The following is a 12,695-nucleotide window of genomic DNA, read 5'->3' as shown; positions in this document are numbered from 1 at the left end:
CCCTCCTGGGCTTGAGGTGTAATGCAGCCAGGTTCCCAGAGAGGCCCTCATTTGGGGACTAGCTGGCTCCTGCCCAGGCATTATCACTAACCCAGTAAACTGTTTACCATTTCCTTCTAGATCTTCTGTGTGTGATCGCCTGGCTGAGGCCATCAGGGAAAAGTAAACACCGATCTTGTCCTATCAATCATGTCACACCTGAAGCCACAAACCCCTGGCTGGCTGTTGGCTGCTGCCCAAACCCAGCCTGCTAAACTTCTGACCTGGGCCAGTGACGCTCTGCTCTCAGTCGCCCAGGAAACTCATATTTCACCCCTCGAAGAGGCACAGCGATGCAGCGCACCCCCTTGATTGCCCACTGTCCCTCCCAGACCCTTCCCTCAGCTGGAATGTCTTTCTGCTCCCCATCCTGGAATTCTCTGGCCTTCGGTCAGTATGTCTGCAAATCAGGAGCTCTGCTCACGGCCATTTCCCACCACACCCCACAGAATACAAACAACGCAAGTTCTTTTGCCTCATCCCCTTCCAATTCCCAGTGTAAAAAAAACCCCAGTAACAACAAAGAATCAAATAAACAAGTAAGATGGTAAAAATGAAGCCATTACATGAGAAGAAAATTATCCACACGGTTAATCACTAATCCCTCTACAAGATACTAATTTAGGTGTGGAAGAGATGTCTCAGCAGTTTCGAGCATTGGCTGCTCTTGCAGTGGATTTGGTTCTCGGCATCCACATGGTGGTTCACAACCATCATAACTCCAATTCCAGAGAGTCTAAAACCTTCTGGCCTCTACAGGTACAATGCACACAGTACACATACATACATGAGGACAAAATACTAATGCATATAAAATAAAATAAATAAACCTAAAAATAAAATATGTTATTCTTTAATAAAATTAAAGATATTAATTTAACATTACTAGCAACCGACAGCCATAATCAACTCAAGGCAACGCTAATGAATGACAGTACAGCAGTGTTTGCCTCAAAGAGGAATTTCTAACAGAGGTGTGCGAACAGGAGGCTTGCTGAGGACAGTTGGGCAGCTTTTAAAGGACATAATCCTTACTAGGATAGGTCACTAAAAGTAGGAGAAGTAAAGGACTGGTGAGATGGCTTAACCAGTAAAGCCCAACTAGACATACCTATGTTCAATCCCAGGGACCATGGTGGAAAGAAGGAACTGACTCATGAAAGCTATGCTCTGGCCTCTGCACATGAGCCATGCACACGTGCATACGTGAGCACATGCGCATGCACACACACATGTACACACACACAGACAAATATCATTAAAATCTTTTTGAAAGCTAGTAAACTTTCTTTGTAGTTTATAGTTACCAGACCGGAGAAGCCCCAACAATTCATGTAGCTGATTAATAGTAACTAGCCATTCATTACATTTATGAAGAGAACAATGTGTATAACTGCCTGTAATTTGCTTGTTTAAAAACTGCGAAAAAAAAAATAAAAACTGTGTGAAAGTCCCTATTGCTGAAGACACAGTGCACACAGTCAGGGCCCAGAGACCCCTGAGCTGAAAGGGTCCTGAACGCCCCTCCCTGACAACTAGCTTTCATGACACTAGAAAACACTTTGTAAACTTCCAAAGGGAGGACAGCCAAGAGCCCTCCCCAGCTATAATGCCTACAAACCACATCAGTGACCAGCACAGTACAAGAACTCAAAGGGCACAGGAGTGGTGGGATACCTTGGTGGTAACCAATAGCATCTTAGTTGGACTTACTCCTTTCAACAATAGAGAAGCCATGCCTGGTACTGGAAATCCAGTTGGTTTCACAGTGCTGATGAAGTCATGGTTACTGGAAGAGAATCTACAACCTCTGGTTTACTAAACCAGCACAATCCCTAACAATAACCTATAAACATGTGTCCTTACACCCACAGGTAAGTAGTGTCTTCACCCCATCAAGGAAACTTCTTTTCTCAGTAGTCAGAGACTACTATGGAAAACACAACCAATCAAAATGCAGGCTTGGAGGGCCTAGTCCCAATGGCAACGTCTACAAAATATCCTTGTGTTTAAGAATCAGGGAGCATTGTGAAAGGGGCAGAAAGAGCCAGAGGATCGGGGAGCTTACTGGGAGATTATAATATCAAAAGCTACACCCATGAAGTCTCACTAATACAAACAGCCCAATGTGAGCCAAAAGACATCAATGTACAAAGACAACGCCAATGGACACGACATATTTGACAGGGGGAAAGCCCTCAAGGCTTCAATCCTACACAAAGAACCATAGGCAACTAGGAAAGCTGGAAGCAGAAGAAGTGGTCTTCCTCAGGTGTAGTGGTGGGAGCGGCAGGCTGCGGCCCAGCTCCCAGCTAGCTTTACCCAAAATAATTACAAGGAAACTGTACTCATTTTAAACACTGCCTGGCCCGCTATCTGTAGCCTCTTATTGGCTAACTCTCACATCTTGACTCAACCCATTTCTAATAATCTGTGTAGCACCACAAGGTGGTGGCTTACCAGGAGAGGAGAGTTATAGCGTCTGCCTCACTGCCTTCTTCCTCCCAGCATTCTGTTCTGTTTACTCCGCCTACCTAATTTTCTGTCCTATCAAAGGGCCAAGGCAGTTTCTTTATTAACCAATGAAAGTAACACATAGACAGATGACCCTCCTCCATCACTTAGGGAAGAGCAGAACAACTGGCTGTCCAGTGCCGAATGGTCAGTCCTGAAAACGCACACGCACATACCATTATTCAGACAGAACAGGCTATATGTAGGAATATGTATGTATAGACTAAACATTCAGTAACAATTGTGAAAAAAGGAGGCCATGAATGTGGAGGAGAGTGGGCAGGGGCATATTGGGAAGGTTTGGAGGGAAGAAAGAGAAGGTAGAAATAGTGTTACAATATCAAAAATAAGATTAAAAACCATGAAAAGAACTTGAATTTTTGAACCCTGCATGTTCCTGCAGAAAGACCTTGGTGACCCACGGTTGCACCAGGAACTATCCTGGAGAAAGACTGTTCTAGAAGGCACGTTCTGGTTTCTATGTATCCCTTTTCAGCCATTCTTTTCTTTCTAAGCTGTATTCTTCCTGCCCAGTTGTCTTTTTAACCCCAATAACCAGCGTGACACTGGTGTCTAGGCAAGTTAATGACTCTGTAAAATGGAAAACTCAGTACCTACCTCGCAGAGGTGCTTAAGCGAAATGCCAGGTTGTATGGAAAGCACTTCTGCGGGGGCTGCAGGGAGTAACTTAAAGAGCGGCTCTTCCCTGCTTCCGTTACTGGGAGGCTGCCTGAACGAGTGTATTGAGACTATGTAACTTCCAACAACCACTGCTGCCAATGAGCAGAGGACTGTCTTAGAAGCATGCACAAAGAGCACAGGCTAGGTCCCTCCCTAAGGTCAGTGCAAGCACTCCTAAAAGCAGTTGGTGTAAAAACTCAAGACTGTTGAAAATAAAAATTATTATGAAGACATGTGTTACATCGCACATAAAAATAGATCAGGGTGATTATTATGTGGGCCTGTGGAAGAATTTTATCTTCTTTAGAAAAGACAGTGTGTGCACATGTAATCAAGTTGACGTTCTTGAGATGAGAGCATCCTGGATTACCCAGATGGGGTCCTGAATCCAGTGATGAACGTCGGTAAGGGACAGGAGAAGAGGGACACAGTGGGAAAGGCCACATGCAAATGGAGCTGGAGACCAGCGTGATACAGCCATTGAGAATACCTGGGCCACCGGAAACAGGAAAGAAAGGGAGGGTCCACTCCAGACTGTCCAGGACACGCCTCTTGACCTGGGGCTCCTGACCTCCAGATCTGTCAAAGGACAGTTACCTGTTCTAGGAAATACTGTATGGCAACCGAAGGTGGCCCCCAAAGGAAGGCAGCTAGCCACACAAACATGCTTCTGTCTAGGGCAGGGCTAACAGGCCCCAAGGTTCCAAAGCCATTGCATTAAGCGATTTTCAGTCTCCGTGACGAACACCCGGAGAAAGTGATCTCAAGGTGGGGAGTCTTTTTCCGGGCTGCTCATTTCAGAGGTATTTAGTCCGGGTGCTTGACTCACCACCACTCCAGGGCTTATGGCCAGGAGCATCATTAGGAGGGAGAAGAAAGTAGCCCACTACACTGGGGATGAGGGACCGCCTTCAAGGACACGCCCCACTGCCCTCCTTCAACTAGCTCTCCACTCCCTGCTCTAGGAGTTTCTATCACTTCCCAATAATCCCTTCAAATGATAAGTCTGACAATAAAGGAGTTCACAGATGGGATCAGAGACCGTACAATCCAATCACCTATCAATGATTAGCTCCCGCAGCTGGCCCGAGCAGGCCTTCAACCATGATTATTTTACCCAAACCGTAACAACAGCAATGATTTTGAACAGACCACTGAAAACACCCTCACTTCCTGTTTCTAGGATCTAAGAGGAAGGGATGAGTCTCCAATGAGAGGCCATAGGTTTTGGTTTCCACCTTCATCGGTGCACAAATACGACACTCCCCGAAACGCTGGCAGAACCGGGAAGACGAAGAGAAGGGCACCCCACAAAGAAAAGCTGATAACCACAAACACGGAAACGAGACAGAAGTGCGGGAACAAATCATGAGATCACTCCCTCCGTCCTTCACGCCGGCAGAAGCTTAGCAAACACAGAGTCTTTTCACACAGAACAGAACCATTCAAGGGGTGGGGACGGGGGACAAGAAGCACACACACACTTTCATAAATATCTTGGCCCAAATCTTCATGTATGCAAATTTTTATAGTAAAACTCACATGTTGTAAGTGGGCAGACGCTGGCGCCATCCGAGGTTTGGCTATGCTGTGGGAATCGCCTGCAAGTTCCCATCTACCACTCTGGAGTTGAGATTTGTCTTCTCCCAAGGCAACACTGTAACATTTAACACTGCCTTCCCCGGTAATGGCTACAAGGCCCTGGCAAAATGAAATATTATCTAGAAGAAAATTCCAGAGGAAAAACTGGCTACATGAATTGGGCAGCACAGTATTCTCCAACTTAGAAGAGGGTAGGGCAGTGAGAGGGCTCTGTTCCCACAGGGCCTATTCCTCTGTATCCCTCATCTCCTCTTTTGTCCCTTGCAGATACTCGTTAACGGATTCAGGGCCCACCTGAACAAGGTGCTCTCGTCTCCAGGACTGCCAAGCCTCATTACCTGAGTTGATCCCACGATCCACGTGTGGAAAGAGAGAACCCACTCAGACACACACACACATCCCAACCCCATCACACACTAAATAAATAAACGCGAAAAGAAGAGTGATGTATGTTTTGAGATGTGTCACCTACGCCAGAGTTTTTCCGATCTTATGTTCTTCAGTTTGTCACTGTGGAAATAAGATGAGTCTTTGAAAACTAGCATTAAATGGAAACTGAGACGTTTCTGTTTTGCTTTTTTTTTTTTTTAACATGGGGACGTCAATATGAGATGCAGCAGCTTTTTGCAGGCCATCTCTTAGGCAGACGGCTTTTATCCCTGGCCTGGATTTACTCTTGGCCCCCACTGTGAATTGCTGGAGTACAGAAATCACCTGGATTTTATGTCCAAGTCGTGTTTCCACAGACTCTGTGTCTGGGGCCTGTATCTTCAGAGGCAGCCATCCCAGCGACGAGAGAGAATCAACTGCATCAAATGCTGATGATGTCCCTGCCTAGCAGCTTCTCCAGTCCGCATGAAGCATCAAGAAAATGATTGTTATTATTTATTTATTCATTTTTGTTTTTCAAGACAGGGTTTCTCTGTAGCCTTGGAGTTTGTCCTGGAACTAGCTTTTGTAAACCAGGCTGGCCTCGAACTCACAAAGATCTGCCTGCCTCTGCCTCCCGAATGCTGGGATTAAAGGCATGCGCCACCACCGCCCGGCAAGAAAATGATTTTTAAATGTCCTCCTTCATCATGCCTAATTAAGAAGGGGGATGTCGCCGAGTAGTAGACATCTTGCCTAGTATGTGAGGTTCCAGGTTTGATTTCCGGAACTGCTCCAAAGAATTCACATATTTATTCAGCTCATAATGATTGAGAAGCTATATGGGGCCAGAGAGCATTTGTAAGCAATTTAGCAATGGATTAAATCAAGAAAAACCCTCCTCTGTGAAATTCATATTCTTGCAGAGAAACAGAGAATCTGTATGAAAAAAATCAGCAAGCTGTTTAGTTTGTTTCATCAGTTAAATGCATAAAAGAAATGCAGGCTGGAGTGCCTAGTGGTGTTGACAAATTTCTCCCTGTACGCCATCAATACAGCCAAGAGTGACCTACTTGTTTTTTAACTTACTCTGTGTGTGTGTGTGTGTGTGTGTGTGTGTGTGTGTGTGTGTGGGAGAGAGAGAGAGAGAGAGAGAGAGAGAGAGAGAGAGAGAGAGAGTCCAAACCCGACGACCTCTTGGAGGCAAGCATCTTTACCCAATGAGCCATCTTGCAAGCTTTTGTTGTTGTTATTTGCTTGTTTGTTTTTGTGATGGGACCTCAGGTTGACCTTGAACTCACGTTATTATTGCCTTGACTTACCAAGTGATGGAATTATGGGCACTTACCACCCTGCTCTGCCTAAGAATGACCCATTCTTCAATTATTTGCTAAAAATCGTCTCCCACAGACATTTTATTTTTCAGTGCTTGGGCTCAAGTCCAGGTTGCTGTATGTGTTAGGCAAATGCTCTACTGGAGCCTCACCTCCTTTCCCCAAGGACACATCTATTTTCTTTTCCTTTTTTTTTTTTTTAAAGACCAGGTTTCTCTGCATAGCACTGGTGGTACTGAAACTTTTTCTGTAGACCAGTTTGGCCTTGAACTCAGAGATCCACCTGCCTCTGCCTCCCGCGAGCTGGAATTAAAGGCACGTGCTACCACAGCCAGGCCACCAAGGACACATCTGAATTCAATGGTTGCCAGCCTTACCAGTCTAGCCTTCTATGAGCTGCCCTCGGCTGGTAAGCAAGTGTAAAAAGTTTGTCTTTAACAAATAGTGTGTATGGGGTGGGGAGGGGACCAGAAGATGCTAACATTTACTAAGTGTGTGTTGCTCACCCAGGCGCAGCAGTACGAACAGGCTGATTGGACATTGGAGATGGTCTGTGTAACATCATAGAGAGATAACAGGAGTCTCAGCTTACCCAGGGAGAAACAGACATGACAATAACTTGCTGAAGGTCACACTGTAAGTGGCACACGGAAAATTTGAACTCTGCACCCACACCCACAATTACAGTCTTTCCTTCACTATTCACCACTATTGGAATTCTTTTTTTTTTTTTTTACCTACATTCCTCGACTGATCAACCCCTATAGACTTGGAAGCATTGTTTCAGGTTTTATATAGCAGAAGTTACTTCTCCACTTCAAAAAAGCAGCCTCATTTCAGATTTCGCTACTTAGGATCCTATAGCCAATAGAATCGAGCAGCTAAATAAAGTATTCATATCCTATACTGAGCACTGACTAATAATTTTCAAATTAAAATGGTCATTGACCCCACTACTTTTCCTTTCTTATTTCTTTTGTGGTTGAATCTTAAGCCTGTATCTCCAGCCAATGGAATGCCCAGGTGGCAATGGGAGTCCATGCGGCATATTTAGATGCTAATACATACAACATGCAGCCTAGGGATAAACGACTGTGTGAACCAGATCTGAATAATTCCTAGACATTTTCACTTAATTTGGTGTTCTTTTCAATTACCTCGATAACAGTTTCCAGGTCGGAGGAAGCAGATACCGTGGAGATAAAATGACAGTCCTCGACAAAACGACGGTAACATCACAACTTCCTCCCTTTAGCGTGGGAACGGCTGATCTTTTACTATGCGCCCAACAGCAGGTGCATTCGGGGAAATAACAGAAGACGCACCGACAAGAACCAAGGGATTGCAGAGCTAGGTCGCGGTCTGCTGCAGAGCTCGGCGTGCAATTCCCACCCAGTAGCACTCGCCGGCGTCCAGGGGAAGGAGAGCCCCAGCGAGGCCAGGATGCGGGGCGCGGGGTCCCAGCCGCTCCCTCCCCGCGCGCTCTCGGAGTCGCCTGCAGGAGCGCGGCGCGCGGCCCGGGCGCTGGGCGATGGCTGCTCCGCTAGCTCCGCGCGCCCCACCGCTGCCAGGCCCCGCGCCCCCGCCCTGCTCTTGCGCCCCTGTCCCCTGTCCACGCGCCCCGGCCCTGCCCCCGGCGCCCCTGTCTCTGTGCTCCTCCGGTATCCCCATTGCCCTGTTCGCGCGCGCCCCAGCCCCGAGTCCTTACCACAGCTTCCTCTTTAGCGGCAGGAGACTGCCGCGATTGGACGGGGTGACGCCGATGGCCATCTGCAGCACCGTCAGGTATTTCTGGTACTTCATCTTGTCCCCGCTCCGCTCGCGGGCAGGGCCCCGCCGCCGCCGCCGCCGCCGCAGACACAGCCCCTCCAAGCGCCGCATAGATCAGCTCTGGGCCATCCGCCGCCCCGCCGCGCGCCCCGCTCCCGCTCCTGCCGCCGTGCGTGGCCCGCTCGCGCCGCCGTGCGTGGCCCGGTACCGCCGCCGTGCGCGCCCTCCGCCCGCTCTCCGCCGCCCCGCGCGAGCTCGGCACCGCCGCGCACCGGCGGGCGCGGCCTGGAGGCGGCGCTAAGCGAGCCTCGCAACGCGCAGGTCTGCACCCACGTACCTCAGTTTCCCCAGGGGCTGGCAGCTCATTTTCAGTTGATTATGATCGTAAAGAATCTCAGAGCAGGAAAAAAAAATTGCATATGGTTACTACTTCGTGGTTTGTCTCTAAGTGTTTTATTTTCTGCCCTGATGTGACTGACGATTTTATATTTCTATGGTGCGTTCCATATATGTTATACAATGTTACACATGGTGGTGGGGAAGTGCAATTAGTTCTGGATAGTGGCAATACTGGAGTCGGGCAAATAATCCGTTGTGAAAAGTTGAGTTTGTTTCATGACCTTTAAACTTGTTGTGGGACTATGTATAGGGAAAAGAAAAAAAGTAGTCATCAGATGCATTTTATACTATGATTTAAAATATTGCAAACATTAAGAATTAAAAGCAACATATGCAGGTAACCTGTCTGAAATTGCCTCTCTGGATCCGGAGTTGTCCTGAGAGCACCAGAAGGGGGTGAAGCTGGCGAGGGGCTTCAGTAAAACAAGTACTTGCTGCAGAAGCAGCATTAGGACCCGAGTTTCATCCCCAGAACCCCTGTAAAAAATGGTCTTGTCAGCCAGTCTCGCCAAATCAGCGAGAAACCCGTCTAAACGAAGGTGGACAGTGATTAGAGGAAGACACTTGAACCACCTCTGACCCCCGCATGGTTCCCACTCACACGCACACACAAAAGGCACGCTATTGAGGGTGAGCTGAACTTTGCTTGACCGCAAGGGCACCATGTACTCACATTGTATCTTTTCTGCGCTTCGGCAAATTCTCACGTTAGGATTCCTGTCAGTGCTTTGGATTCCTTTGGGCTGCTACCATGCAGGATCTCAGCGGTCCTTTCACATAATTATGGGTTTTCGGCCATTTTATTTCCTCTACTATGTCCTCGTTCTTTTTGTCACAACATTTATGCTGGTTAGTTTTTCTCAAGTTAATCTAAATTGACATCACCTGGGAAGAGGGAACTCCAGCTGAGTTGTCTCCACCAGGCTGGCCTGTGGGTATGTCAGTGTGGGCATCTTTTTGAGTAAAGCTTGCTATGAGAGGGCCTGGCCCACTGTGGGTGGCGCCACCTCTGGATAGGTGGTCTTGGGTTATATAAGAAAGCAGGTGGAGCAAGCCACGAGGCGCAAGCCAGTCAGCACTCTTCTGTGGCTTCTGCTTCAGTTTCTGTCTCCAGGTCCCTGCCTTGAGTTCCTGCCCTGCCTGGGATGTGAAATTGCGAACTTAAATACACCCTTCCCCCCCCAAGTTGCTTTTGGTCAGTGTTTTGCCATAGCAACAGAAAACAAACTAGAACACGGTTCTTTTATTTTGCCTCTGTTCTAGCTTGTTTCTTGTCTGAGGCAAGAGCTTGCTCTTGTCCAGGCTGAACTTGAACCTTGAACTCCAGCCAATCCCCCCTGCCTTGGCTTCTAAGTGATGGGATTACAGGTGTAGGCTAGCGTGCCTGGCTACACAGCACTCCTTACTTGAGTTCCTATTCTCATTCAGTGAGTTCTCCTGACCTCATATCTGTGGCCCCTGGAGTGTATGCTTGCTACCATGGTTGCCACAGAAGTTTCTTCTGAACTTCCCTTTATGTAAGAGACTCCACCTGAAGTCCATCCTTGCTGGACTTGTTTCTTTGCTGAACCTTCATCCTTGTTGATCAATTTCTTCTTTCCAGCTTTATGCGATGCTGCATGGCTCAACTGCAGCAAGAAATGGCAGGTTGCTGTCAGCACCTTAACCCAACGGCAGATGTCCATTGGCCAAGCACAGACGCGCCGCAAAAGGACCTCTGTGGGTCTGGGGAAGTGGATCAGTGGATATGAGCACTCTTCACCCAGATGACTTGGGTTTGGATACCCCCCCACACACACACCTCCCCACACACAGAGGTTATGACCCTCTCACCCCAGAATCCCAGCGGTGGAGAGTGGGACTGGAAGATCCAAAGGGTTTGCTAGTCATTAGTCTAGACAAAACCCAGAAAACTCTGGGTTCACTGAGAAACCCTTTCTCAAGGGAGCAAGATGGAGAGTGATGGAGCAGGTCACCAGATGCAAAGGCTGTGCACAGGTATGGTGTCTCAGTCACCTTTCTAGTCCCATGACGAAACACCATGACCTAGGCAACTTATAAAAGGAAGCATTTAATTGGGGACTTCCTTACAGTTTCAGACGGTGAGTCCATGATCATCATGGTGGGGAGCATTGCAGCAGGCAGGCAGGCATGGCAACTGAGAGCTCACATCTTGAGACAAGAGTGAGGCAGAAAGAGAGTGCTGAGAATGTCACGGGCTCTTGAAACCTCCAAGCCGACCCCCAGTGACAAACTTTCTTCAACAAGGCCGCAACTCCTAATTGTTCCCAGATAGCTTCACCAGCTGGGGACCAAGGCTTCTATTATACAAGCCTATGAGGGCATTATCATTCAAACTACCACATATGGTATGCAACACACACACTCACAAATAATCCGCTGTGATTAATCACTGATTATGATGTTTATGATGTCATTGAGTAGACTGTGAACCGAATGACCAAGAGCAGAGTCTGTGTCAGATGCATTTGCTCAGAGTTAATGTGTCCTGTAATTGAAATCTGAACCACGCTTTGAGGGACTGGTGTTGATACTGGGCGTACCTGCACAACCCAAACCATTTGTGTGTGTGTGTGTGTGTGTGTGTGTGTGTGTGTGTGTGTGCATAATGCACATGTGAAGAGGACCAGGAACAAGTTGCCTGTAATGCCCATCAGGAAGAACTATCAAATGTTAACCCTCACCTTCCACAGGGTCTGCCCCTTTAGTTTTGAATTTGGGATGTAAGATTAGCACACATCAATTTTCCTGTGGTTTGGGCTCCCAACATTACTTCACACTCAGGTAGGGAAGCAAATCTATATCCATTTCACCTCCACCTGTCCAAGGCTTTTAGCTCTCACAGAAAATAAGGAACTGGTAGGTTTCCAGCCCTTAAATGCACACACACACACACACACACACACACACACACACACACACACACCGAGAGAGAGAGAGAGAGAGAGAGAGAGAGAGAGAGAGAGAGAGAGAGGCAAGAGAGGGCCTTAGAGCAGTGCTGAGGATCACACCTCACACCCTAGGGCTAGTGCATGCCAGGCAAACCTCTCACTGAGCTACACGCCCATGTTGTCATTTTGAGACAGGTGCTTGCTAAATTCCACTACAACACTCCTGCCTCCTGTTTACTGAAGACTGCCATGCCCAACATCATCCTCTTACGGAACATGGAGTCCCACTGGCAAACAGCCACCATTTCTTTCTATTTGTTTGTCCTATTGCGTGACTTTTGCTGTTTGTGGGGTGTTTGGTGAAACACTACTTTGTGGTGAGTGGTGAGTGATTTACACAACCGAAGACAGGAGGACCCATTCAGGAAAATGAGAGAGCAGGAAATACGAGTGAAGCACCTTCAGAACGGCAGAAGAATCTTCATCGACATAAAAGGCAGACCAATGCAAAAAAAAAAAAAATTGGGCAAACCCAGAGTGTTGAGAACTATAGACATTAATCAGGTTCGCAACACTCCAAGGAGGTTTACTAAAAGAAAACAAAACAAAAACCCCAACAACAATAACAAAAAACTACTGAACTTGCGGAGACTGATGAGGTTTATGGCATTTTGATTTGACCAACCTCCATCCTCTCTTCTCCAATCCGTCAGCAAAGAACACTTTTGAAAGATACAAATGGGTTAAAAGAAGAGGGACTAGAAAAACACATTTTATGCACATAGTGAAAAAGGAGCTGGGCTGGAAGTGTGAATACCAGACAAAACAAGCTACCAGGAACAAAGTTGTTACAAGAAGAAATAAAGGCATTGGGTAAAGACGAAGGGGTCAATCTACCAAGCAAGCATCACAATTAGGAATAAGATGCATGTGACTGAGCCCAACAATATGACGAAACTTGCGTGGGTGGGGTCCTTCATTTGGTGGAATGACATACACCTTCATCCTAAAGGGTCTGGACCATTAGTAGCCCTACCTTAGCTGGGATCTAGTTCTCCATCGGCCTTAATCACTA

At 47.3% G+C, this 12,695-nt stretch overlaps 1 protein-coding gene across 6 annotated transcripts in view; it reads right to left on the bottom strand.

Moving 5' to 3' along the window:
* The window catches only part of Tjp1 (tight junction protein 1), a 249,004-nt gene extending 240,569 nt beyond the window's left edge, over positions 1-8,435 (bottom strand). For all 6 annotated transcript variants that reach the window (XM_085682663.2, XM_085682664.2, XM_085682665.2 and 3 more), the window contains exon 1: positions 8,248-8,435. In XM_085682663.2, the coding sequence (XP_085538789.2) occupies positions 8,248-8,420 (173 nt within the window). In that variant the 5' untranslated portion in view covers positions 8,421-8,435. The remainder of the gene's footprint in view (positions 1-8,247) is intronic.
* Positions 8,436-12,695: the final 4,260 nt, after the last annotated feature.

The sequence above is a fragment of the Myodes glareolus genome, chromosome 24 (assembly GCF_982192425.1).
Source record: "Myodes glareolus chromosome 24, mMyoGla1.1, whole genome shotgun sequence".
In the NCBI taxonomy this organism is placed as follows: Eukaryota; Metazoa; Chordata; class Mammalia; order Rodentia; family Cricetidae; genus Myodes; species Myodes glareolus.
This window is presented reverse-complemented; position numbering and strand designations above follow the sequence as displayed.